This window comes from Neopsephotus bourkii, unplaced genomic scaffold (assembly GCF_033783945.1).
Source record: "Neopsephotus bourkii isolate Nb327-2 ecotype Australia unplaced genomic scaffold, CSIRO-AGI_Nbou_v1 NB_873, whole genome shotgun sequence".
Taxonomy (NCBI): domain Eukaryota; kingdom Metazoa; phylum Chordata; class Aves; order Psittaciformes; family Psittacidae; genus Neopsephotus; species Neopsephotus bourkii.
In genome coordinates, this window is record NW_026901367.1 from 917,341 (window position 1) to 944,514 (window position 27,174).

The 27,174-nt window shown below is 40.2% G+C and overlaps 1 protein-coding gene and 2 long non-coding RNA genes across 7 annotated transcripts in view; 1 reads left to right on the forward strand and 2 right to left on the reverse strand.

Moving 5' to 3' along the window:
- The window catches only part of VRK2 (VRK serine/threonine kinase 2), a 69,876-nt gene extending 64,836 nt beyond the window's left edge, over positions 1-5,040 (reverse strand). For 2 of the 5 annotated variants that reach the window (XM_061356808.1, XM_061356807.1), the window contains exon 1: positions 4,657-4,889. In XM_061356808.1, the coding sequence (XP_061212792.1) occupies positions 4,657-4,792 (136 nt within the window). In that variant the 5' untranslated portion in view covers positions 4,793-4,889. Of the gene's footprint in view, positions 1-4,656; positions 4,891-5,025 lie in introns of those variants that run through there. The other 3 variants (XM_061356804.1, XM_061356805.1, XM_061356806.1) reach the window with 3 other exon arrangements.
- Positions 5,041-5,196: 156 nt separating this feature from the next.
- LOC133214195 (uncharacterized) overlaps positions 5,197-27,174 on the forward strand; it is a 194,442-nt gene continuing 172,464 nt past the window's right edge. The window contains exon 1 of the long non-coding RNA XR_009726032.1: positions 5,197-5,337. This is a non-coding gene — a long non-coding RNA (uncharacterized LOC133214195). The remainder of the gene's footprint in view (positions 5,338-27,174) is intronic.
- Positions 7,102-8,904, reverse strand: LOC133214194 (uncharacterized). The gene is made up of 3 exons (XR_009726031.1): positions 8,669-8,904; positions 7,998-8,103; positions 7,102-7,279 (listed from the first exon to the last, which is right to left on the reverse strand). It is a non-coding gene; the product is annotated as an uncharacterized LOC133214194 (long non-coding RNA).

Genomic DNA, 27,174 nt, shown 5'->3' on the forward strand with positions numbered 1-27,174 from the left:
CATCAACAGCAGAGTATACTAGGGTCCAAACTTTACAGCAGAACAAGCCACAGCCAGACTTCTTCCCTGGCTGCAGCAGATCTCTCTGTGATGCTAGTATCAAAAGGCAATATTCACCCATTTAATCGCTGGTTGCTGCTCAAGTGGATATTATTTGCCTCTTCTGGAAAATCATGGGGAGGGGGAAGAAAATGCCAGTGTGCTGGCTGTACTGGTGACTGAACTAGTAGGGCTGAATTTGATTATGACTTTATCAATACATACTTTCCTGAGCTTCCCATATTCTAACAACACATGCAAATATAGCAGACAAACAGCATCACCTGAATACCTGCTGCAAAGCAGCTCGAACAATGGTTTCAAAACTGTTAGTGTTCATCTACCACTTAGTGCTAATACACACATAATACAATAAAAACACTTTTACCATGGAATAAGTTCTATTGTAAAAGACCCCATCTAACAAAACTTGTATATAAATGCAAAAAAAAATTAGTATTTTGCAGAACCATCAGCTTCCATGAGAAAGAAGCCTGTAGGCAGGTAGTGCTGCGTGCAGCACATTTCACTGTAACACTGGAATCTTAACAAAACATTGTGTGACCTTTCTGCATTTAAATTTTCAGTCCAAATTGTGCGTTAATAGAGTGCTTGCAGCAGGACTAGAGAATGATTTATATAAAGACTGGTGTTAATTACTGACTGGGATCAGGAAGATAAATGAGGAAATGTAAGGATCTCAGTAGCACCCTCCTCAACTCTTGCTTCATTTTCCAGTGTACTGCCACTGTTCTCTACAAGGCTACAAACCAGTCATGAGACCACCAATGTCATGTTCTTCCCCAGTTGCTCTTCAATTTGCTCTATCAAAGAGCCAACAGTTCTGTCTGAGGTGCCTGACAAAAAATGAGCACCAGTAACAGAGATAAAATAAGCCTTCTAACAAAAAAAGGCATAGTTAATTTCTGCTTATGATCCATCTTGCCCTTGTTATGGCAAAAACAGTGTTTGAGAGAACACCATTAGGCAGCTTCCAGTGCTTCTGGCAGCAGAGGAAACTGTTCTGTTCAGGAGCATTGGGAAGAATCAGTATTTGTAAGCCTTCTGCTGCTGATTTGCTCTGGTTAAGATAAAAATGCAAAAAGGGAATCCAAGGGAATGAATGAGTCAATAAAGAAATAGAGAAGATGGCACAGATTGAAAAGAGAAAGAATAAATCAGAAAACCAAGGAAAATGTTAAGTTAGGCAGGACTGAACTTGCAGATAGCAGTGACTTTCATATATGTAATTAGAAATTTGGAAGCCCCGCTCTAAAGAGACTACTTGCATCCTAGGACTCAGGGCCAGTAAATGGCTTTCAGCAGCTTTGATTTAGTGAATAGAACCTGCCATGGAATGCATCCCTTGTAAACAGATTTTGCAGAGATACTGTAAAATTTCTCAAGAACATGATTATATTATTATAATATAGATTAATGGAGTATGGAGTAGCCTTAATGGGAAATTAAGCTATAACAATGCACATCAAAATCTTTACACCACTACTGTAAAAAGACTTATTAAAAGATATAGCCAGCAAAGTTAACCTTTACTTTTATAAATGGGCTGTACTGTTCATATCTGGCAGGCAGTCGAACCTGTCTTCACTCCGTTGTCTTTCTCACCTCTCTACTGCTCTTTCTGGGTTAGCATCTCACTGAAAAGTTTAGTGGTCCTCTCACGTCTTGCTGTATATGCACTAAAAACTAGCCTGAACAGCACAGAAGAAGAAGGTGCCTCTCAGCACCAAGCATCCATATCTTACTCTCAAAGTTTTGTCATCTGTTTCATTCCTCTTGACACTTAAAGATAGCTGAACTCTTTCATATGATCAAGTGTAAAGAAAAAAAAAAAAAGCTACTGAATGGTATTTACATAATATATAATGTATGAGAGATAAAGAGGTGGACAAAATGAGAAAGCTCCAGTGTCTGGGGGTAAATCTAGCCCGTGTCTCCTTTTAACTGTAGGATGAGCTATGCAGGGAACTGAGCCTTCAGTTATCATTCATGTATCATGTATCATTCACTACCCCTTCTGAAAGAAGACATTAAATGAATGCAAATACCATTACAAAAGTGGCAGCTGCATTTCTTCAGCCATGCTGCCACTTACAAAAAAACCCCACAGAATAGTAACACCAAAGGTCCCAGGTTGTATTCTCATTCCCAACTAATCCACTGACTGCTTTACACCTCAGTTCAGTGGGAGCCAAACTCTAACAAACACCACAATGTGAAATCACCTCAGCAGTCTGTGTGATCAGGCAGAAAACTAATTAAATCTGCATGAGACTGTCCAGATCCCATGTGCTGTACACCCACAAGGTCCAGTGTGGTTTGGCTGCAACAGAAAATGACAAGGCTATATTCCAAGTGATTCAGGAACACAACATTTTTTTGTCTTACAGATGGAGAGCTACACCCACTACAACCTTGCTTGCTGCACTGCATTCCCTCTGTTCCTTCTCTCCGTAGGAGCCTTCTGCAAGTTTCCATCTTCCTGTCATTTATCCTTGAACACCAATATCCAGAGACACCTTAACATCATTTCTTAGCTCATGCTAAGCTCTATTTTCATAAGAAAATACCATAAGGTAACATCTCATAAATGCTCTATGCACAGCATCTGTCAAACGTAACCCACTGATCATAGAATCACAGAATCAACTAGATGGTTCAGGAAAGGTCATAAGAAGCTATCAGATATATCAAAAAGAAAAGAATCTAAAAATTCTAAAACTGCCCTAATCTTTGGCTCCTCTAAAACTATTAGTTGAAGCCTCTGGTTCAGTCTGTTGAGCAGTTAGGAATGTGTCAATGATACGAACTCCATAGGAAGCCAAACCAGAAACTCCACTACAGGAACCCATCAGATGCACTCCAACTACTAACAGCAACATAAAGATTCAAACCAGTTTCTTCAGACAGCCTCAAACATGCACTTTTTGAGGAATAACACTAAATGTAGTCCAGAGCAGACCACACCAAATCCAGTCCAAAGTAAAACAAACCCTCCACTTTATTTGTGTGTAGGTGTAGGGCCATACCCAGCAACTGTTGCCATTTACTCATTCACTTCTGTTACACCAAACTATTTGCAAACCTATACACACAACCTTAGTCTTCTCCAGGTTTTTCAGTAGCACCCAAGCGCTACGTTTATGTCTGCAAATACCAAAAGAGCAAACATGCTAACCCTTCTACAGAAAAAGCATACTTTTTCCTCTCTACTGTAGGCGCCTGATACTACAGTTTCACAGTGATGGACAACTCCTTCACCCCCATGAAACCACATTAAATCCAGCACAGCTCAGCATATTTGAAAGGAGTTACTAAAGACAACTGATAACGCACGTGGCATATGATGCCTGTTCTAATGAACACTTCTCTCGTTATAAAGATCTGGAAATCACACTAAGTGTATAGCTCATGCTGCATAACAGTGTTGGAACAGATTATTTTCCAACAAATCACTCAATATGAAGGAACCATCATTAAGAAATCAACTGAAAAAAAAAACAAACCTAAAACCAGGAGTAGGAATCAAAAGGAGTTTCCCAGGAATAGGAAACCATCAAAACTATTTTCCGTGGCAAACACACACAGAAAGGAAAACTGTAAAACAAGAAGGTTTAGCTGGTTTGTACATAAAGGGAAGTTGATTTATGTATAGGAGTGACTTGCTTATGAAGTTTTAAACATTAATAGTCTAAATAGAGAGATAACATATCTCTAACTTAAACAGACCATGTTTGGCTTCAAAGGCGATGTACTAAACTGCTTCTAGATAACTCTTTACTGCTGTCTTATAGAAGTTCAGTTTAGTTCCTAACAGCCACTGTGGACTACTTTGCCTGTACGTGTTTGCCTTGGGGAAAAACAAACAAAACACACCCCCATCCCAAAAAATCCCAAACTTAATATTGCCTTGCAAACAGGGTTTGCTGTTTCATAGAGACCAGCAATAGTAACATACATTATATGCTCTCCAGTGACCCAGAATGCTTTACAAACTGCCTTTCAGAGTCGTTCATTCCTCATAAAACACTGCCTGAGTGAAATGCAACAGCTTCTTCTGAAGGAAACACAGAAAGCTAGCTAGGACGGAGCAAATAAAGAACAGCTTTTCCACCTCTGGTGGAAAGTTTTATTTCAGAGGCAACACCCAACTAACTGTTGCTGCTACGCGTCCTGCATGGAAACTAATGTAGTCTTGGCCAGAAGAGAACACTTCCAGTAAGTGGAAACACAAAGAGTGCTCCAGAGCACAGGACTGGCATCAGTCCAAAGCAGCAGCTAAAGAAAGCATCCCCATTAGCTGGAGCCTCACTTAGCAACACTCCTCTTCGACAGCAGCAGCACCTTGCCTACCCCACCTGAGCTCCACAGCAAAGCACACAGGGAGGCAGCAAACTGGGCATAGAGAACACGCTGCACCATCAGCAACATTAGACAGACGCCCAACAGGGTGTTGCAACCGTCAGAAAACCACACTTCAGCACAGCTGACCACAAGCATGTAAGCAACAGTAACTTTTAACGGCCATTCTGATTTATGTTAAGGAGTTGCAAAGACTTTTACAAGTTACCCTCTTAACTACCACCACTATTTTACCTAAGTAGATCAAGCCAAATCCTCCCTGGCCGATCTGACTGCCCAGCCGCCACACTTTCCCTTCGGTGTCTTTCAGGATCATGTCTCTGGGGAGAGGAACCGGCAGCTTGCCTTTGCCGCGACCCTTTGGCGGCATCGCACCTTGAGAGAGGGAAAAACGAAATCAAAAGCTGACTTTGGCCAGAAGAAACAACATCCCTCCAAGTCCTTCGCCCAACGGGCCCAGCTCGCTCCCCCTCACGGCCGCTTTTCCCAGTCCCGGGCCTTTCAACGGAGCGGAAGCCGGGGCTGCCCACCCACTGCGGCCTCCGCTCCACCGGGACAGGGCACTGAGTGCTGGGCCCCGCCACCCTTTCCCCCCACACGCACCTCCGCAGAAGCCCCTCAGGCACCCACCACCGGCGGCCGGGACCCTCCCGCAGGGCGGGCCCAGGAGGCAGAGGAGGCGGTGAGCGGCCGTCCTCCCGCTGGAGCCCCGGGCCGGGGCGGGGCGGAGCGGGGCACGGGGCGGGCTCCCGGCTCCCCTCAGCAGCGCGGAGCCCGCCCTGTGGGAGGCGCGCGCCGTTTCCCGCCTCCCGGCCGTGTGGCGCTGCCCGCTGAGGCGGCGGCGGCGGCGAGACATGGAGGAAGTCGACGGAACAGCGGACATTTCCCATCCCTTCGGCTGTCCCGCGTTTAAAGGTGCGCTGGCGAGGGAGGAACTTATGTATTGGGGTTGTTTTTTTTTCCTTTTTAAACTGTTTTGGTGCATATAGATGTGTGTGATCGGGGTGTTCAGTGCCTGGGGTTAAAATAAACGATGAAAGTCAGGTTGTAGCTTGGGAAGGGACCGTAAAGCTCCTCCAGCTCCAACCTCTGCCACGGGCAGGGACACCTTCCACTAGAGCCCCTGTGTCCAACATGGCCTTGAACACTGCCAGGGATGGGGCAGCCACAGTTTCTCTGGGCACCCTGTGCCAGTGCCTCAGCACCCTCACAGGGAAGAGCTTCTAAGGTCTAACCTAAATCTCCCGTTTTAAGTTTGAACCCTGTGGTTTCATGGTGCAACAAGGACTTCAGGAGCTGCAATGAAGTCATAAACCCATCATGGTGCCACCCCTCAGTCAGGTCACCTCACTTTGGCCTCAGGATCTTCCTGGCATAGGTCAAGGATCAATTCTACACATACAAACACTTTCCCAGGGCAGTGCTGGAGCCACCGTCCCTGCAAGTGTTCACACACCATGTATACAAGGCCTCAGTGCCATGGGTTAGTGGTGGCCTTGGCAGGGCTGGGGCAAAGATTGGACTTTTATGATTTTGAAGGTCTTTTCCAACCTTGTTGGTTCTTTGATTCCAAAACTTACCCCAAAGCCATCATGCAGCACCTCTCGCGTTCACACTGGGTGACATGGCAGAGGCTGGTGCTGCCCCAGAGTGCAGTGGGAAGAGCAATGGCCAAATGACAGGCTGGTCAGCCATTGCTGCACAGTAGAGGTGGAGCTGAACCAGGGGTGGTGGATCAGTCATATCACTGCCATTAGCTTGTGAGCTGATAATTAGAACCAGCAACAAACCCTCAGTACCCTTTAGCACCCCAAGCTCATAGAGCATACCTCTGAACACAAGCCATCATCTTGTGTGATCTTTGATGTATTAACAGAGTCCACTCACCCAGCCAGCACATTACGCCTAGTTAGAGCTCACTGGGGACCACCACATCTTCCCAGCACTGACTACTAGTCCTTATACAATAAATAAATTTCAAAAACAATGGAAGTCCAGAACCTATTCAGCAACCACAATTTGCAAGTGAACTTAAAACCATAGAATCACAGAATGGTTTGGGTTGGAAAGGATCTTAAGATCTAGTTCCAAACTCCTGCCATGGGCAGGGTCACCTTCTAGAGCAGGTTGCGCCAAGCCCCATCCAATCTGGCCTTGAACACTGACAGGGATGGGGCTGCAATAGCTTCTCTGGGCACCCTGTTTCAGTTCCTCATCACCCTCACAATAAAGAACTTCCTCCTTACATCTAACCCAAACTTTCCCTGCTTAAGCTTAAAAGAATTACTCCTTGTTTTATCACTACAGTTAATATTAACACATATTGTGACTGAAAGTACATAATGCCATCAGTAGAGTAGGTCTTAACATAACAACCTTTTCTGCTTCATCAGTCTTGCAGGCTTTGTGATTTTATCATTACTGAAAGAACCAGCTAAAGAATTTCCAGGAGAAAATTAATCCATAAAAAAGTCAAGATTCATTTGCTTTATGACATAAAACTTTTTGTAGGGTTTTTCTCCTCTTTGAAACAGCTGCCAAAACAGGCTGTAGGAGGGTAGTGTTGGGATAGTTCTGTTTGTGTGCCGGGGTTTCCTATTGTGTTTCCCCTGCAAAAACCACCCAAACAACCCGAGATGCCCAGTGCTGCATCAAAGAAACCATTACCATTCTTTGGAGAGAGCTAGCACCTTTATTCACAGAGAGCACTTGGGTGGTGCTGTCAGGGTGTCTCACCTGGGGTGAGAGCCACTCTTCTGCTACAGGCAAAGAATCTTCCCAAAGAAAATTGTCTTTAAATAGTTGCCTGGGAATCAGAGAACTTGCCTGTGTTGAAGGAGAAAGCTTTTTTGCTCAACTGTTGCAAGCAGGAATTCACATGATTAAACCGAAAAGGATGCATCAGAGAGCTTAGTGCTTCTGAGCCATCTTACCCTGCCTGTGGAAGTACATCAGGATAAGAAAGTGAAACAAATCGGGTGAGGTTTGCACCTGTCTTCTAGACATTTAGCAGACACCAGTGATAGCATTAGGTTGCTAGCAGAGACCTACATTGTTACATAGTTTAAGGCTTCTTTTTTTTGGGAACCAGGAGAAAACCCCCACAAATTAAGAGACTCAAAATGTGTAGAAATTGTGGTGGTTTTTCTTTTCCCACACATTAAGTATGAATAAATAAACAGGTACATGTTCCTAAAGAAACAAAAATTGGTTAGTTGTTCCTATTTTTATTTCTAAGTACACAAGGCCTGCAGTTCATTTACATTTCATTCCTCCCAAACCATTGAGAGTACCTTTAACATCATAGTTAGTAGAATACATTGACTTAATGAAAGGTTGGTGTTCAGTACAAAACTTCACAGTTCAGAAATGTAAGTTGTTTTACTTAGTGCTTTTTATTCCTGAGCAAGGATAAGATCACAAGAAGAAAACAAGTTCTGATGCATAATGAAGTCATCAGAAAAGGCTATTTCAAAAATACTCATTACAAGCTAATAGCAAAACTAAAAGTAGAAACCAATACACCAGGCTCTATTTAACTGTTAATGAATATAGAGCATAATGCAATCTATTACTGTTTGAAGTCAGGCTACTTAACATCCTTTTTACTCATGCAACACTGATACATCCATAGGTAGCTGAAATTTAAGGTCTTCAATGTTCAACTATAGCTTTCCTTTCCTAGAAGAAAAGAAACAAAAACTCTGCATCTTGAACTCTACTCAAAAGCAAGGGTATCTGAAGTCTTAGTCTTCTTTAATATCATACAGCTCTTTCACAGCTTGTATAACTTAACAATGTCATGTAGCATAAAAAGGTTTAAAATATATATTCTGCAAGTCACAGAAAGTAGTTACCAGTTTGTTGACATTTATTTGGGATTTTGGCTTATTTTTGTTTGAAGGAGAATTTACATAAAATTGAAGGCTTAAAAACTTTCATTGTTTATTGCAAGAGTTACAAATCCCTCAGACAAGTGTACAGGAACGTGATAAAGACTAATAATACTACTCAGACTAATAAACAAAACCAATTTATTAAAAAGAGAAGCTTCCTGCATATATCAGACTCCTGACGGATGAGTTCATCTGTCACTTACAATCAGATATTTATTAGTAAGTATAAGGCTGACAGAAATACATACAAGTATCTAGAATGTATTTCATACAACTCTGTTCTAGACAATGCTAAATAATGAATCAACACATGGACCGACTTAAAAATCAATAAAGACCAAAAACTTTACCTGAGAAAAACTCTAATCAAATTAGACCTCGGTACTAGGTCCTTTGGCCCTATATATAACACATCCCTGTGCTTTGTGGGTGGGACTAAGGAAACCTCTTGTCCTGCTGGGCTGAACTGGAGATAGGGTTGGTTTCTTTTTCTCCTGCTTACTGTCAGCCCGTTAGCAACTCTCCCAACAAACACGAGCTTCATTTAGTCAGGTTAAAGCTTCTATTGCCTCCTCACAGCTGCTTCAAATTAGCAGTTAGCTGTTGTAATTTAAGGGAGGGGTGAATGGCCAAAATAATGATAGGTGCAGGTTTGGGGGTTTATTTCGTATTTGGGTTTCTTTGGTTTTGGTTTGTTTTCAGAAAAGCCTAATTATGGTGAAAGCAATTTCCCTTTAAGGTGGTATAGCCACCATTACTGACAAATTCAAGGATCCTCATAGGAGAGAGGTGGGTATGTATTAAGAGTAAAAATATACAAATCCTGCCTGCATCAAACTGGAAATGCTACCAAATTACTGTTACTGCACTTTTCAGAGCACATTGCTTCAAAGAGCTAATGGTCACAGGCCCTTCTCATGAAGCATCTATCTTTCATGCAGCTCAGGTGGGCATTTTCTTATTAGTCAGAGCTGTACATTAGAAGTGGTGGAAAGACTTCTATTTGGATGTTTTAGTGCTCCTGGTGTCTTCAGGGGTTTATTAATTTGCTTTGCTTGGTATGCCTTTACTATTATACTGATACTATATTGATACACGATGGCTGAGGAAATGTGAGCTTCTCTGTAGAGTTGATACAGGTATGGTTGCTGTTGTATTACTGAGAAAGATAATGGTGGTGCAATACTTTTTAGTCTAATCTGTGATTTGTTAATGCCCTGAACTGTGTTTTCTGCAAGGTAAATACAGGGATCGAGTTTTGGAGTGAAGATCTGAGTGTAGATAACTTTAGTTCATACAATGGTTCAAAGTTATATACCCAAGTAACATTTCAATACAAGGTTCTGCTATTTTGTTGTGTATTCAGGTGCCTGGTGCTATTTAATATATGGCTTTCTGGATTTGTAGGTGCCCCAAAGGCACTTTGAAAGTTATAAGTGAGCCTGTAAGGTTCAAACTTTGGAAGTTCTATCCACACCTGTGATTCAGAAGCAGCACCCTACTTCTAATTGTTTTTCTAGAATAAGGTCTAGAAGGTGACTAAAAGTTATGCTGTATTACCATGGGTTGCATTTAAAAAGTGTGGTAGGATTCTCAGAGGGTGAGTGCTTTCTTTAAGTGTTTAAAAACATAGCAAACTATTTTTATTTCAGGCCTGAGGCTGTATTTGGTTTTGGCTTTGCTTTAAAACACTATATATTAAATACTTGGTCTATTTTCCATTTATTTCAATCCTTTCTTCTTCTTGCTCAAACCTAAGCTTGAGGATGCAAGGTTTTACTGAATTATGTGAAATCTTGCAGTATCATGTAACAAAGACCCTTAAATTTGCTGCAGTAGGCAAGCAACTGGTTGCTTTGCTCACTGCTGCATTGTGATGCTTTTGTGGTATTTAACACTGTCATTTTAGCACTTCCACATTTAATTCCCCCCACCCCTCCAGAACTCCTTGTTGCTTAAAATACCATGGCTAAATTTACCCAACAGATGTAACATCTCTGTATTAAGACCATTGACAACAAGGCATCAAGTTTCAGAGCTGCTTCCTAGCTTCTGCTGAGAAATCCATTTGTGTTGGTGTGTTTGTGTGACGTCCCATGCTTGCTGTGCTAATTCACTGTGCTCCCTACCACTTTCATAGAACTTTTGAAGTAATTATTTCTTGCAGTACCAAGGGATCTCCAACATCCAGAGGGCATGCTGCTCAACTCAGTCATTGTCTGGGTGCATTGACACCCATTTTAAAGACCCTTGACTCTATTTTGTGTGACTGGCCCCATGATTGAGATCACATAATTACAATAATTAGGAAGCTCACCTCAGGATATTATCAGAGCAACCCACCCAAACCTAAGTCCATATGGTTTGAAATAGCTAATGAGTCAGTTAATGTGCTATGTCCAGGAGTAATGGACACTCAATATGGATGGCATGAAGACATAATTTACCAACTTCCTGACTGATTAAGGTTTTCCATGTAGACAGTTCTCTTATTTTGCATCTCACAGTAAGTTTAAAGTATTAAAGTTTTTTATGTGTTAAACAGAGCAGAAGAAAGCAGCTGAGACTTTTAAGAGGCAGGCAAGGAATTAGTTATCCCTTCAAAGAAAATACAATAAATTGGAGATCTTGGAGCTTTCATGTTAAATATAATACTGCAAACAAATTATTTGAAGAGCTCTATTAAAGTACAGGAAATGACAATGGCAATAGGTGATAGTTGCTTTAATACCAAGTAGCCTGAATGAATGAATGACTCCACACTTTTAGGGGCTGTTTTACCACTGTGACTTTTCTGTCCACTCACCTTGCTGCCAATACTGTGGAAATTTGTAATCGGCTCTCCATACAGAACTGACAAGAACAGGGGATTAATACCACGAGGTTAAACCTTACAGTGAGAAAAGCACCAAAACTCCTGAAACAGGGAAGAAATTATGTTTGGTTTTCAAATGAGGTGCAGAATCCATCTGTCCGGTTAGGATTCCTCTCTGCTAATGTGTTCCTGCTCTTGCATCATTTTAATGGCTATTGGTATGAGGTGTTACTCCCAGTTCCTTTCACTATAGCTGGAGGGTGTCTTCCTTATCTCTTGTATGTCAGAGGTTTTATTGTTCATACCTTTAAGAAAGCAGTTGTTTATGAGCACTGAAGAGAAAGTGTTTCCTTACCCATGTTTATTTACTTTCAGAAAAGCACAAAGATATAATCTAAGTTTATTGTTGCTGTGGGAATGGATTGAATTTACAGGGAGAGCAGAATGTCTAGTGGTTAGAGCAGAGAAAGGGATCGGGAATTATATTCTTTATGGGAGTAATTCCTGGAATCATAATCCTGGCTTTGCTACAGACTGACCATATACAAATTATTTCCTATTTGTTTCATTTAATCTATCTGAAGCAGTCTGGGCAGCTTGTTTTAAGGTGTGGGTATTCTCAGGTGAGAGCTACTGTGTATGTGCAATTGCCATGGCTATTACCTGATGGTGAACATTAGCTCTACCTTCTTGTGGACAGGTGATGCATTAGAAATGGTTTCCCATATAGTCAGCTCAAATGTATGTTTGTGTTTGTCATTGTTTCTGTTGTTGTTTCAAGCTTTCTTTTCTAATTTAGGCTTTTCCCCTCTAAAACCAAACACATACAGAACACAAGATTTGTATGAAGTTGGTTATTACAGCCTTGCAAAGAAAATAAGTAGTTTGCCTCCACTGGTGGTATTGTATATTTTATCCTAGGCATAAGAGCAGGGGGAAGGTTGCTAAGCTTCTATGGTGGTTACTGCTTAGACACCAGGCCTTTTCAAAGGATATCTAGAAATGGAAATGAAGAAATTACAGGAATATTAGCAGGATCTCACTAGTGTTCTTGATTTACAGGAAACAGTGACTTTTTCCCCCCCTATAGAGCAGTGATGTGAAAAGGTTTAGAGAAAGAGAGAGGAATGAATTTGGCAAAGCACCTGGGGAGAAGGTCTTTCCATTTCTGAGATTATCCACATAAAGTTGTTTGAGAAGGGAAACTCATTTGTTATAACATTAATTATTCACCTGTCAACGCTACTTTTTATGTATAAAGTTAATTACAATGATAGGATATGTTAAATATGACACATTTCACTGCAAGATTGATTTCTTTTTTCCCTGACCTCAGAATAAATATTGATTTTCATGATCTTTAAATGTAGTGCAAAGGTCATTTTATTAATGGCTTATTAATAGAAAGTAGCCCTGACCATGCAATATTAATATATTTGCATTGTTATTTCTCAGATCCCATCCAGAAGGAAAGAGGCAAGGTGCCAATGCCTTCTTGTCCAGGAAAAATCAGGAAGCTGTTAATTCTAATGACTGTTCAGACTCCTTTAAATGTGATGTTTTGCTTTGTTTTAGGGTTTGTTTTTTTTGTTTCTAAAATTAAAACAGTAGTGAAGTGGCAAATAGGTTGTGTAATGCATCTAATAAGACAGCTATGTGTTGTTTTTACAGCATACCCAAGAAAGTAAGGTGCTGCCATTACCTGATAGTCATGTAGTCAATTCCATGAGGAGAATCACACTTGTGAAAGAAGACTGATAGGATAATTTGATGTGTTCCCCCCCCCCCCCTTTTTACATTTATGGTAACTCTTGAAAATCCAGGCTTAGAACTGCTGTTCTACTAGTGGCTGAAACAAGGCAGATCTGGTGGGTTTTAAGTATTCCTCATAGAGTGATTGTGTATGAATTTTCTATCAAGTCTGCTCTGTAAAGCACAGGGAGATGAGAGCTCACATTGAAATAACCTTTAAATAATACTGTATAGTGGTCCTGAGAAAACTGTGCTCACTTAGAGGAGGAATATTTGTATGCCTTTTATGAACAGTTTTATGAGTGGTCTTTCTTTTTAGTGCATGTTTTGAGTGCTTTGTGTCAGGTGATGTAAGTCAAGAGGGAAGATGACAACTTCCACAGTTTACAGACAGCAGGGAAAGAAATGTGTCTAGTATGACATATTGCCATGCAGAAAATAATTAAATTAAGTAAAGAAAGTGATTTGAGCAACCAAATATCTGGTGGCCTGACTTCAACAGTTTACAGCTTTAGAACTTTGATTTTGGAAGAAGAGTCCATGATGATAAATGGAAACTGAGGTAAAATGCAGTATTGCTTTGTGTCATGTCAAGCTAACTTGTATCTATGTTTAAGATAACGATTTACTGGACAAGAGAAGTATGATAGAACCAGTTCATTTGGGCTTCCAGGCATTTAATGCAGAATCATATAGGAAATGATTAATAAAGCTGGAGAATGTGTAAGTATAAAAAGTGTGAAACTGGTGAAAAGGGCAAGTAATAAACTGAATGGGGAAACAGTGAATGACAAAGAGGTTACTGGTTTCCTAAGGATCGACTTCAGCACCTATTTAATGGCTTAAACCACAACATTGAGTATTACTGATTTCATGAACAGCAAAACCAAAACAGAAGTGTTCTTACACAATTTGCTGCTGAATATGAAGTTGTGAGGCATCGGAGTATCGGTGCAGGAGAAACAACAGTATTTCATAATGCAACATTTGAGGCTATGCTTCTTTTAGAGCACTGGTTTGAAAGAAAAAGGGAATCGCAGAATGGCCATGAGCTGATAATGTGACTTAAGGAGTCCGAAAGTCAGGCCTGATTCTAGGTTGTATTGGTACTTTTATTACGAGATTCAGAAGACTTATTTGGTAGTGTTTCATTGAGAATTCATCTCTACTGCCCTATATGTCCCTTGAGTGTGAAATCATGAATGCTATCCAGTGCATGCAGAGAGCAGTGACTATGTTCAGTTCTGCATTGGAAAGCAGATCTAAATTATGACTGTGGATTGAATTGGAAGAGGACATCTGCTGCTGGAAAGTGGCTCTTGTAAGAAATGGATTTGAAAAGAAATTGTGAAGAAATTTCTTTCCAGGGATAGATTAAGCAAAACAATATAGTTTTTCCTATTATGTGTGTTGAGGTAGTAGGAACACACAGAAATCCCTTTACATAAACAGTAAGTGGTGGGAATTATTTAACTGGATAGATGAATTGTCATAGTTGTCATAGAACAGTTAGGGTTGGAAAGGACCTTAAGATCATCTAGTTCTACCCCCCCTTCCATGAGCAGGGACACCTCACACTAAATCATGTCACCCAAGGCTTTGTCCAAACTGTCCTTGAATACCACCAGGGATAATTAGGAGCTGGACAGAAGACAGCAAGGGGATATTTGTTTTGTACCTTGAGAAATAGCATCAGAAATATCATGAAAGGTAATAGTGAGGCTGAAGATGATATAAAATGAATTATTTTAGGATATGCAAGGCTATGTTTTGGAATCAGCCCACTCCTCTCTTTTTGTGCTTCATGATGTGAAGGCCTATTGGGTATACTTTCATCCCTGGTACAGGAAAAAAAGCAAGAACTTTTGAGTTTTGATATAATTTTGGGGCTTTTTCCCCATGAAACTTTTTGGGAAAAAGTAGAGATTTTAGGTCATTTACTTTGGTGCTTCCAAAGTGTAGAAATCCAATACTGATTTACTGTTTGAGTAAATTAAGACAACAGCAGCTAAGTAACCTCCTGGGCTTGGTTTGTCCCAGATGTTTTCAAGGGAGAATCAGATCTGTTTACTTGTTGACTTAATATTTTGATGAAAAATGTAACTTTTTGCATTTTTCTAGAATTTTAAAAATTAGTAACTACGTTTATATGAGAGATATCAACAGAAACAGTCCACTTATGTTACCACTGTGCAAAAAATACTGCATCTGGTACTGTTTATTTGCTTACTTGTATGTCTACTCTTTGCATATCTGCTTCTGTGTGTGATATTTTATTGGAGTATGTATGATTTGAAGAACCTGATTGCCTGCTGTGGTATTTATCCTATATAAATTCAACATTAAATGACAGATTTTAGACCCATCAGAGACAGAAGACTAAGTCCATCCATTGAATTCCTATTTGTATTATTACTTTCTAATGAATTCTGTACTACAGCAGGTGTCAAATCATATCTGTTGTTTTGCAATCGAGTATGAATAGAAGATGTATTGCTGTTGCAAATGAATCTAATATGAATCTAATGAGCAGTAATGAGCAACTGTTTTGTCATTATTGAGGCAACCACTGTGATGCTAATAAACTCTCATTTCTGCTCTTTAGAAAAAAGCACTGACCAGGATTTATAACATGGCCTTAATGTCCCAAAAGCCTGAGGCAAGAGAAAAGTGGAACCCCTAAACTGAGCATAATCTAGTCATTTTCTGTGTGGCAGGCTCCTTATTTTCTCTTATTAAACTAAACCTGGTTTAAGTCTTTCAAGCTTTCTTACATTTGAAAGGAAAAAGATGAAGAATGAGTGTCTATTATAGGAACATAGAGTTAAGAAAATGGGCATTGTGCCTTAATTTTCTTTAATGTAAGTACACCAATTCTGTACTTCTACACTTGACAATGCTTTGTAATAATAAAAAGCAACTATGTGCAACTATCTGAAAAGCAGTCACTTTGAAAGTAGCAGGCCATTAAATCAGTATAGAGCTATAATATATTTGGAGGAACTGTCACAACTGTTTCTGAATTGAAACTTCATTTTTGTGGGGCTTTTAATTTCTTTTTTTGTCTGTGGATCATAAGACTAATAAACAAAAAACCTTTGACACAACTGCATCAATGGCTTGCTACATAACTGATACATAACCAAGTTCTGACTCCTGCGAGGCTCTGTCTTTTCCAAGTATAAATAATACATAGAATGATACACAAAGCTGTGTAAAAGGGACAGCTGGGTACATGGTACTTACAAGTTGAGTACAGGAAAACCAGTCAGCGCCGCTTTTCTAAAACCTAAGTACTATACTTCCATCAAAAAATAATGCTTCTGTGTATGTAGTCTTCATGGACTCATCTCTGTGCAATAAAGCTAGATGTACTGTAGAGATTCATTTCAGTATTTCATTTGGAGGTTTGAACTGTTCTGTGTAGGGTACAGATGTTTGTTTTACTACAGCACACACCATACTTGCTTTAACTGCTGAATGGAGACCATATCATCGATATTTAAGGTATTATATAGACACAGCAGTGAAACTATGAATTTGTGACCAAGCCAGAGAATGGGCATTTGGACAAATTACAGCAGCCATCCCTCAAAGTTGCAAACAGGGTGTCAAAGGTTGTATGAAAGCCATAAACTGTTCCTTCTGTGCTGGGGCATTAAAAGGACTTTTGGCCCACTGAGCAGTAGCTTGCAATAGTTCTCATTTACTGACATTCCAGTTCCATCTCAATGCCTAAGAATGGAGGAGAGCAGGAATTCAGGGTGCTGCTGGCCTTCTAATAGTCACTCTGCCATTGCTGTGGTGTTAGCTGGGTAGGCCATTACCATCATTGGTAATGTATGAATCATATTTACTTACCTATTAGGTGTATCACAGGATTAGTTTTTAGTAATGCTTGATGTGCACAGTGGAAAAAGGCAGCTCAGCTCAGCATCAGTATTGTAGAACTCACCATAAATACCTTTCTAGCTATAGTCTCATTCACTCCAAAATGTACACACCTTTATTCACTCTAAAAGGGGTCAAGTCTCATTCTGCACAACTGTTCGTAACGCAAACCAATGCATGCCAAGGGGAGACAATCAGGATCTTAACTAAAACTTTCTGCTTTAGTGGTGGTCTTGGTAGTCCTGGGGTAATGGTTGGACTTGATGATCTTAAATCTTTTCCAACCTCAGTGATTCTATGAAAACAGATGTAGGTACATCCATAGTTTAGAAGAAAAGGTGAAGCAAGTACAGATCCAGGTCTCGAGCATTACTGTTAAACAACCACATTTAAACAGGAGACTTTGCAAGTTAAACTTGATGGTAAAAGGATTGTGGTAATGGAAAGCTTCTGCACAAAATATCCAATTTCTCTTTGTGCATTATGGTGTTATGTACCATATTAATTTTTTTATTGAGAATTTGATTCCTTGGGCGATACATAAATTCTCGTGATGCATCACATCTAATAAAGGCTTTTAGGTTGCTCGTGGAATTAATTGTACTATACATACACGTTACAGTTTGAAGGTGTAAATATTGTGTAAAAGTTTGAGACTATATTTCACTTTGGTAAATATAATTTTGCAAAAATCATAACTTAGACCAAAAAGGACCTCTCGAGGTCACCTGGTCCCATGCCAATGCACAAAGCAGGACCAATTCCGAAGTTATATCAGTCTTTGAAGTGAAATTGCTCAGGGCCAGAGTTTCCCTGTCATTTGAAAGCTGTACTAGTTTGTTACTGCATGTCTGGCAGTTTTATTACAATTTGCATTTTTTTTCTGATTGCTTTCATCTGCACTAATAAGAGCTGTATATTACAGTGGCATCCACAGGCCTTTGTTAGGATCTTTCTCATAGCAAACAGGGTAGAAATAAAGAGGTGGCGAAGCTACAGGGATCCAAAGGGAGTTGAGCAATTGAGTACTTGGAGATGATCTTTCTCTGTTAAGAGTCCAAGTGGCAGGAACATTCCCAAAGATTAGATGAGAATGCAGAAAAAGCTTGCAGGAGGGGAGCCAAGGAGGGGTCATTGTAGTTTTTATGGCATTAGGCATGAATCAGAAGAGACTCATCACTAGTATGTAGATTACAAGACTCTCCCTTTAGCAGGAGCATGAGGAGTCAGCAGAGTGTCAAGGCTTTGTGCCATCCCCCTTGCAGCCAGTATTTTGGAGTGGCTTGTGGCTGGAGTGGCTTGGGTGGGAAGACAGCTCCTGAAATCTGGGGCAGGCAGGTCTGGAAAGCAGTTGTTCAGACCATTTTAGAATGCTTTAGTTACACAGGGAACTTTGTTTGCAAACTGTGTTAAGCCCCACTTGGAAAATTGCACCAAGAGGATAAAAGCAACTCTAAAATAAAGCACTGTAACTGAAGTAACCAGAAATTCAGCTGAGATGACTACAGTTTTTCTACTTCTATAAGATAAATCTGCCTTACTGCCTTGTTTAAGTGTCTATCCCTGACGTTGTTACATCACTGCAGTGGCCTACTGTAGTTGAGTGGTTCATCAGATTGAGGCTTTACGGAGAGTAAATTGCTATGAGGAGGCATTTGATAAAATTCCTTAAGGATATAAATATTACTTGCAGGAATCCAGAGGCATCTCTTTAGGAAAGGAAAAAAAAAAGATTCCTTCCAAGAATCCAAATCTTAATGTCTTACTACTTTTTACATAAATAATGGAGCAACTGTTTAGCATAACCATTGAAAGCATACACTAACTTTGCTTACACACACACCAAACCCCAGACAATCTCCTTGCCTTTGCTTATAGCTTTCTTCTGTGTTCTGCTGCCTCCTCTGAATAAATGTCAACAAATTAAGGGGACATAAAGATCTAATAGTTTAACCCAGTCTGTCTACTTGTTCAAGTAGAATAGAATGGTAGAATCATTTAGGTTGGAAAAGGCACTTAAGATCATCAAGTCCAACCATAAACCTAACACTGCTAAGTCCACCACTAACCCTTCTCTGTAAGTGCCACATCTACATGTCTTTTAAATAACTCTAGGGCTGGTGATTCATCCGCTTCCCTGGGCAGCCTGTTCCAGTGCTTGACAAGCCTTTCAGTGAAGTCATTTTTCCTAATATCCTACCTAAGCCTCCGTAGCACATCTTGAGGCTATTTCCTCTTGTCCTATCACTTTTTATGAGGGAAAAGACATACACATGGCTCTCTTCCTGTCTCTGGGGCTGGAGCTGGGGGGAAAAAGCCCACACCTTCCATTCTCCTCTGCTACACCACTGCCTAAGTCGGTAGATCTTATCTGTTCCATCAGTGTGGCTCAGTTCAGCACCTAATGGAGTTAATGATTGTGGAAACAGTACTAGAAACTGATATCCCAGGAATTTTGGTGAGACGTCTTGGTAGGCATGTGGCTAAATTTCTGGAAGAGGTTGGAATTGAGCATTATAAGGAGGAAGTATAGTTTTAGCTATACAGCAGTTGTAAGCAACACAGCTTTATAAAGTTATTTTGATTGTATTTGCATTCTTATATGGCCATTATGAACACTACAAGAGCCATGTGCAAACCAGCAGCAGTATCGCCATACAGAGAACAATCCTGTTTGGATTGAGGAAGTCTTGCACTTTCTCTATCAAAGACCTGACCCTACTCTTAAGGAGTGAAGGGCACCTGAATCCTAATGACAGGCAATACACATAGAGAAAAGGGAGTTTTATTCCATATTCTAATAGGTGGCAGAATATCTATAAAGAAGGTCTTTGTAAATTTGTTCACAAGGCATATAAAGAAAGCAACAATGCAGCCAAGGTAAATGTCACCCCTACGGAAGATAAGCCCACTGTGCACTAATGTTATAGGGTGAGTATATGTACTGCACAGTATAGTCAGAACACATGTATGAGGAGCACCTCAACAAAAAGGCCTTCATGGAATCCTTGCTACCAGCTTTAATCCAACACCAATCCAGGCCTCAAAACCTCTGCTTTGCTGCTGAGCCTTCTTTATCATTCCTGGAATCACAGATTTTAAAGCATACTGTATGGCTTTCTGTTGCATCATCCATATGATATGTATTTGGCTACAGGCCCACCTACCTCTTCCAGAAGGGAATGGTAGCCAGTTACCAAGTAGAGATGTTTTCAGATGTATGGCTACACACAATGCATATTGACAAATAGATTCCTTTTCTCCATGGAAAATGGCCAGAGACTTGATGGCATGAAGCCAAAAGCTCCCAGCCAACTGTTATAAGATTAAGTTAATGATCAAGTCACAGTGTTGGCAGAGGAAGTAAATCCATACCTCAGCTTCCCAAAACTGGATTTACTCTAAAATGTCTAGAAACCTTTTTGGTTTGCCTTGTGTACTGACTGCAAATTATAAAGTATGGAAGAGAGGAAGTATTGGCAGGTGTCTTGTGAGATTTCTTGCTTACATGCTATAACAATAACCTTTCAGATTAAATCTCTATCAGCTCCTTTATTCTACCAAGTTACGACAGACCACAGGTTTAGCCCCATTACCTAGGTTGGGTGGAGAAATTATGGGGTCAAGTTTTATAGCTTGTTATCATTTGAACAGATGATCACAGTGGCTGTCACAGTCTTCACATCTGAAATCTCTAGACCTTTGAGCTCTATGCACTGTCAGGCAAATGTGTGCCCACTGCATAGTTGTAACCCTGGTTGACACTCCTGTTATTAAAAGGACGTTCTGTTCCCCACCTCTGTATAGTGGCTCCTAACTTGAAAATAGATGCCATCATCCAGTGATGTTTTAGCATACTGTTAATCAGATATAAGCATTGTTTCTGGTTTCATCACAATTGCGTGCAGTAGTTTAACATGAGTTTGTAATCCTGATAGAAATCAGTTCAGACTGGTTTAATGCCCTACAGAAGGCACTTGTTCCCTACAATTAGAGGAATTGGAATTGCTTCATTTTCAGAATAGTTTGTTTCCAGGTTCTCAAAGTTTCCCTCAAGCTATCGGAGATCTTGTAATTCTCTAGCTCTCAAGTGCTTTGTTCTTGACTCTATAGTGGAGTTTCACTGTGACTTTTAAAACTCTTTTCTAATAGCTAAACACACAAGGGAGTGCGGTTCATTTCTAGTTCATAGAGGATATTTCTTGTCCCCTGTTCTGTACTATTAGGGGCTTATTTTTTGGTGAAAGAAAGAGTAAGATAATTCCAAACAGTTTGGGCATTACTCTGTTTCTTGACTCCTTAATACTGTGATGCTTTTGTATTTTTTTAATAAAAGGCTTTAATCTCATCAGTGTTCTTCTACAGGCTTACTGAACTAAATAAGTGTCTGCTTGGTAACTGCCCAGATCACCTTTGATCTGCTTGGAGAATGGCCTCTCCAGAGGGTCTTCCTAACACTGAGCAGATTCTTGGTGTCAGTCCATGGCAGAGAAGCTACCTTGCCCTGTGTAAACCTTCCCGCTCCCGTGTTTTAGCTCATCTCCTTTAGTGAGCAGTTACTGTCATGAGCAACCTGCTGCTTAGTGCAGAGAGCCTAAATGCAGCTCTGCTTGTGATTCCTGATGAGCTTCATGAGGGACTCACTGCAGCCCTCAGAGGAATTTGCTCCTTCAGTTCAAGTTTATCCTCCACAGCCCCATACTGCCCTGGATGACACTCTGCTGCTGATGCTGAGCATCACTGTAATGCAACTGTGTGAGGCAGGTTGATGAAAAAGCCATTAGAATTTTCAGTTAGAAAAGGTAGAACTTAAGCAAGATTAAGTTTTAAAAGGTGTGTTCTTTTTATCAGATACTCTGGGATGTTTTGTATGAGGCCATTTGGAAAAGTTCAAGGGTAACATGTGTCTTAATTTTTTGTTGTTATAGAAGGGAGAGATTAGTGTTTTTTTTTTTTTTTGTGGCAAAATAAGAATTGCTGGTATAATAAAACAATATTTAAGGAAATAAGGATGTTTGTGGATTTGACAGAGGTAATTTCTAAACAGAGAAGGCATACAAACCATCTCCCTGTTGAACTCTGTAGCTGGGGACAAATCAGTTTAATGAGACTACTGCAAGCAATAATCACTCTGATACAAAGACTCAGGCTCAGCCTCTGCTGAAAGGTTCTGGTGGTACTCTCCCAGCATCTGATTCTATAGTGAAATCCAGAAGGCAGAAGGCAAAGGACATCCAAGTATAGTAAGTGGAAAAGGGTAGTATATGTTTTACATTCTGGGGTTAAAGAGATTGTAAAAAGAGAAGAGAATAAGGAAAGAACTTAGATTTTCATTCTGTAGGGCAAGAATGTTGGGAACTTCTGTAACTTCAAGGAACTTTGTTCTCAGTGTCTGGAATGAGTTTCTTCATTGGTTTTCCTGAGGGTTCACCAAAATGCATTTTTAAGGTGCAACAAATTAACATATTATTTGCATCTCCTCTTTCTAGCTTTACAGTGAAACCATTGTAACAACTGCAGCACATCTGCATGCAGAACATCTGTCAGACCTGACATAATTTCCTCTTTATAGCTCAGAGTGGTTTTTCATTAATTGCTTGTAAAATGTATATCAGAAAGGTTCTTTGAAATGCACAGTAAATGCTTAAAGGGCTGTGTTCATAAGTGGGATTTTCATGCTGACATTTGAACAAGTCAAGGAACACGAGCAGAAGAAACACAAAGGTACACAAGCGTGGAAAAGTATTAAAGTTCAATGCATTATTCTTCTGTTTCTCTAGTTACTGTTAAGGCATGCAACATGCTTTCAAGTTTGGTTTTGTTTTTCAGTCTTATGATATGCTGTGAGCTTGTACATGATGGACTGTCCCAAGTGATTTATGATGCTTACATACGAGGTCATTTGAGGATTTTACAGTTTTGCAAAGAAAGCACAAGCTTTGTAGTTTATGCATCAAACTACTAACTTACAAGTGTGAGTCTCTTGTCTGCCCAAGCTCGAGACTATGGACTATCATAAAAGGGAGGGGGAAAAAAGTCTGTTAAAGAATATCTGCTGCTTTGAAAAGCGAAGCAGTTGAAAATGGAGTCAAAGCAGGGCTTTTACTGGAGTGATCACAGCATTGAAGTTGCTCTGAAGTTTAAATGGAATCCAAACAAATCTCAGGTCTTTGCTTTGGTGAGGTACAATGGGCAATTAGTCTGATGATGTAATTAATGGCTATTTGGCAGAAGCCTGTGGCATCAAAGGGAATCAAACTCACATCTGTCAGTATTAAGGTTTTTGTGGAACGTGCATCTCTTTGGCAGATGCCAGTGCAAGGTGTATAACACACATTCAGAAGAACTTGGGGGGTTTTATTTCACAAAACATCTGTATCTGTGTAGGGGTTTTGTTAATTTGTTTGTGGTGGTTGTTGTGGTGTTGTGTAATTAAACCACTGACTTCCAAGGAAAGGGGTGCATTAGCAAGCCTCTGTGAAAGTGCATTTGTGTAGTGTTAGTGAATTGCTCCACAGTGCTGTTGGTAGCCCATGAAGGTGGTGACATCATAGTGGGTTTCTAGAATACAAAGAATGTATTTAAAACTCACTTGAATACTATATTTTTATATTTTAATTCATATAATTAAAATGTATCTTGTGTGACAGATACATAGTCACAGAATCATGGAACAGTTAAGGTTGGAAAGGACCTAAAGATCATCCACTTCCAATCCCCCTGCCATGGGCAGGGACACCTCACACTAAACCATGGCACCCAAGGCTCTGTCCAGCCTGGCCTTGAACACCACCAGAGATGGAGCATTCACAACTTCCTTGGGCAACCCATTCCAGTGCCTCACCACCCTCACAGTAAAAATCCTTTTCCTTATAATTTTTAACCCCACTACAAACACAACTTTTCACAGATATATGCAGAGTAATTTCAATTATTTTTTCAATCAAGCGAAAAGTCTTTTCAACTATTTTGCTTTCTCCTCTATTTTTTTACCCCTTGTTAAAATTGTTTAAGGAATATAATTATTATTGGTTTGTTCTTTTTCTGTTATTCTGAACAAATCCACTGAGTCAACTGTAACGTAGAACAGAATATCTAAAATAATATGAATTTAATCAAGGCCTCTACAACATCAGAAAGTCCTCTTTGGTCTGTGGCATGAAAATTTGGCTTATTAAATAAAGGGAAGGTAACTGCCTTCTGCACAATTTTTACTTACAGAAGGCTTTCAAGAATCTGAAAAATCTTATTAACTATCTAATGGCTAAATTACTTCAGTTTCTTTGAATCTTTTTATGTTGTGTACTCACAATGCGTACTAGAAGCCTAAATACTGCGCTATTCTCTTTTACTTCTCTCCACTTCCTTGAAGCAAAATCCCAGCTCAGTGAAGTCAGTTGAAAAACTCTTTGTGTTCTGTGGAAACACAAAGAGGCTTAGGATAGAATCACAGAATCAGAGAATAGAATCATAGAATAGTTAGGGTTGGAAAGGACCTTAAGATCGTCCAGTTCCAACCCCCCTGCCATGGGCAGGGGCACCTCGCACTAAACCATGGCACCCAAGGCTCTGTCCAACCTGGCTTTGAACACTGCCAGGGATGGAACATTCACAGCTTCCCTGGGCAACCCATTCCAGTGCCTCACCACCCTCACAGGAAAGAATTTCCTCCTTATATCCAATCTAAACTTCCCCTGTTTCAGTTTTAACCCGTTACCCCATGTCCTATCACTACAGTCCCAAATGAAGAGTCGCTCCCCAGCATCCCTATAGGCTTCCTTCGGATACTGGAAGGCTGCTATGAGGTCTCCACACAGCCTTCTCTTCTCCAGGCTGAACAGCCCCAACTTTCTCAGCCTATCTTCATGCAATTCTCATGTGAAAATGGAAATTGGATTCAAAGATGATATGTTTAATTAGGTCAGCACAAGAAGAAAAATTAAGCTAGTTATGTGGCCACTCATCCATAGACTGAACAGGGTGCTTTTCCCAAAAATACCATTTCTAGAATACTGGTATTTGGACAGAAAACTTTGTGAACCTATTTGAGTTAAGGTGATGAAAAGCCGGTCATTGTGTTTAATCTTTTTTTGTCTTACTGGAAATGTTTAGAGTTCTTCAGATATAAAGCTAAATCATAGAGTGGTTTGGGTTGGAAAGGACCTTAAGATCTTCTAGTTCCAACTCCCCTGCTATGGGCAGGGACACCTCACACTAAAACACCTCACCCAAGGCTCCATCCAACCTGGCCTTGAACACTGCCAGGGATGGAGCATTTACCACATCTTTTGGCACCCTGTGCCAGTGCCTCATCACCCTCACAGTGAAGAACTTCTTCCTTATATCTAACCTGAACTTTCTCTGTTTAAGTTTAAACCCATTATGTTTGAAAAGTTTTTGTATGATTTTATGCAAAACCCATAATAACTAGAACTTTAGAAGTCTTCTTGGAAGCCCTGTTGCTTAAAGTATGTTTGGCAGGATATAATGTTATAGCACATTATGGGGAACATTTGCTCCGTATGCTCTGTCATGTTTTCCTAATAGATTGCATTGCCAGACTCAACGGACTGCTTTGTTCTTACCAGTATCTGTTCTCTTCTACAGTCATCTCCTATAATGTGGCCCCAAAGATTCCTTTTTGCTGATTTGGTATTTATCCCAGTCTTTCAGGAGATCTTTCCAAGCAATTCTGTCAAGAAGACCTTTGTCATAATACATAAACATCACAAAATATGGTCTATATATCCCTTCTCCTTACAGTATTTGGCTCTTCAGATGAATTCAGAAGGAACCTCCTCTGAGCCCCAGACACAATTCTTTCAACAGGATTATCTTCCATATGATGGGGATATTCTCAGCCTGATTTTCTTTGAGGCTCTACAAGATCGCACGGTTTTCACTCTCCTGTGTCTAATGGCAGCTACAGATCACATCCACATTTCTCTGTTTTTCTGCTGGCTTTACCAGGTGACTGCAGCCAGTTTTCTGCTATCAATCCTTACACAGTGTTCTAAACCCTGAACAGGCAGAGAGTTGTGCATCTGTAAAGTTAGCCGTTGATTTGACTGATTTCACTGAAAGTAACTGGCAGAAACCTTCACTTAGTGATATGAGCCTTTTTTAACCATTTAAATTTTGGCCTAAAACATTCACAAGATATTTGTGATCTGATAAAAATACAAACATCTTCCTATTCAGAAAGCTACAGGGTTTCCAAATTCCTGCAAGTACTCAGAACATCTCCTTTTATTTTAAATAAGTTTGTGTGTATTCCCCACTTGTAGGCCCCCTTCAGGTATTGGAAGGCTCCAAGTTGCTGGAGAGGGATTCTTCATTGGGGACTGCAGTGACAGGACAAGGGATGATGGGTTCAAACTGAAACAGGGGAAGTTCAGCTTAGATCTAAGGCAGAAGTTCTTCCCTGTGAGGGTGCTGAGGCGCTGACACAGGGTGTCCAGAGAAGCTGTGGCTGCCCCATCCCTGGCAGTGTTCAAGGCCAGGTTGGACACAGGGGAACTTGGTCTAGTGGAAGGTGTCCCTGCCTATGGCAGGGGCTTGGAACTGGATGAGCTTTAAGGTCCCTTCAAACCCAAGCCATTTTATGATTCTATGATTCTGTATTATGGGGGGGGGGGCTGTGTTGATGTTGACTTAGTTGAGGTTTTTTGCTTTAAAGAAATGTTAATTTCTGAAAACAACTTACCTTTAGCACTTACTGATATTTCACATGACAGGCAGTCCTTCTAGTCCTGACAAAAGTGTAGGCTGAAGGTATATTTATGTATTATATATATTTTCTAGTCTAAATAAGATTGTCTATAAGGATCCTGTTGTAAGACTTTTTAGCTATCCTATGGACTCATGATAACATCGTGAAATTTTCATTTAAAGTAGGTAGAGATAAGAATCACTGAAGCTTTCTGACACAGCTCCTGTATGCATGGATCTGCTTTTTCTGGAAAGTGGCTGTCTCTCGTCTGTCATGTGAATTCTATGTAACTTGAAAATTCAGTTTTTATAGCTGCGGAATTGTCAGTCTCACGTGTTTCAGACTTGTACACCCACCTCTGCAAAATTTCAGCGTTGACTAGAATTGATTGAGTACAAATTTGTCAAGTTTATCTTCTGGGTTTCTAGGATTTTGTGTTTTCAAACTTTTCTTTCTAATGACAAAGTTCACAGTCTTTTAGAATGAGCTGGAATTTTTGTTGACTCGCAATACTCCAAGAAACTCAGGCCTTTGAAATACTTCATGTATCAGAGGACAACAATGAAAGAACAAAAAAGGTCCTTGATGTGACACAACTGATTTGACATAATTTGCTCATTTTTGAGGCTAATACCATGCACAAACAGCTGCAGGTGGTACATTGCCCTACCATCTGGTAAGTACAA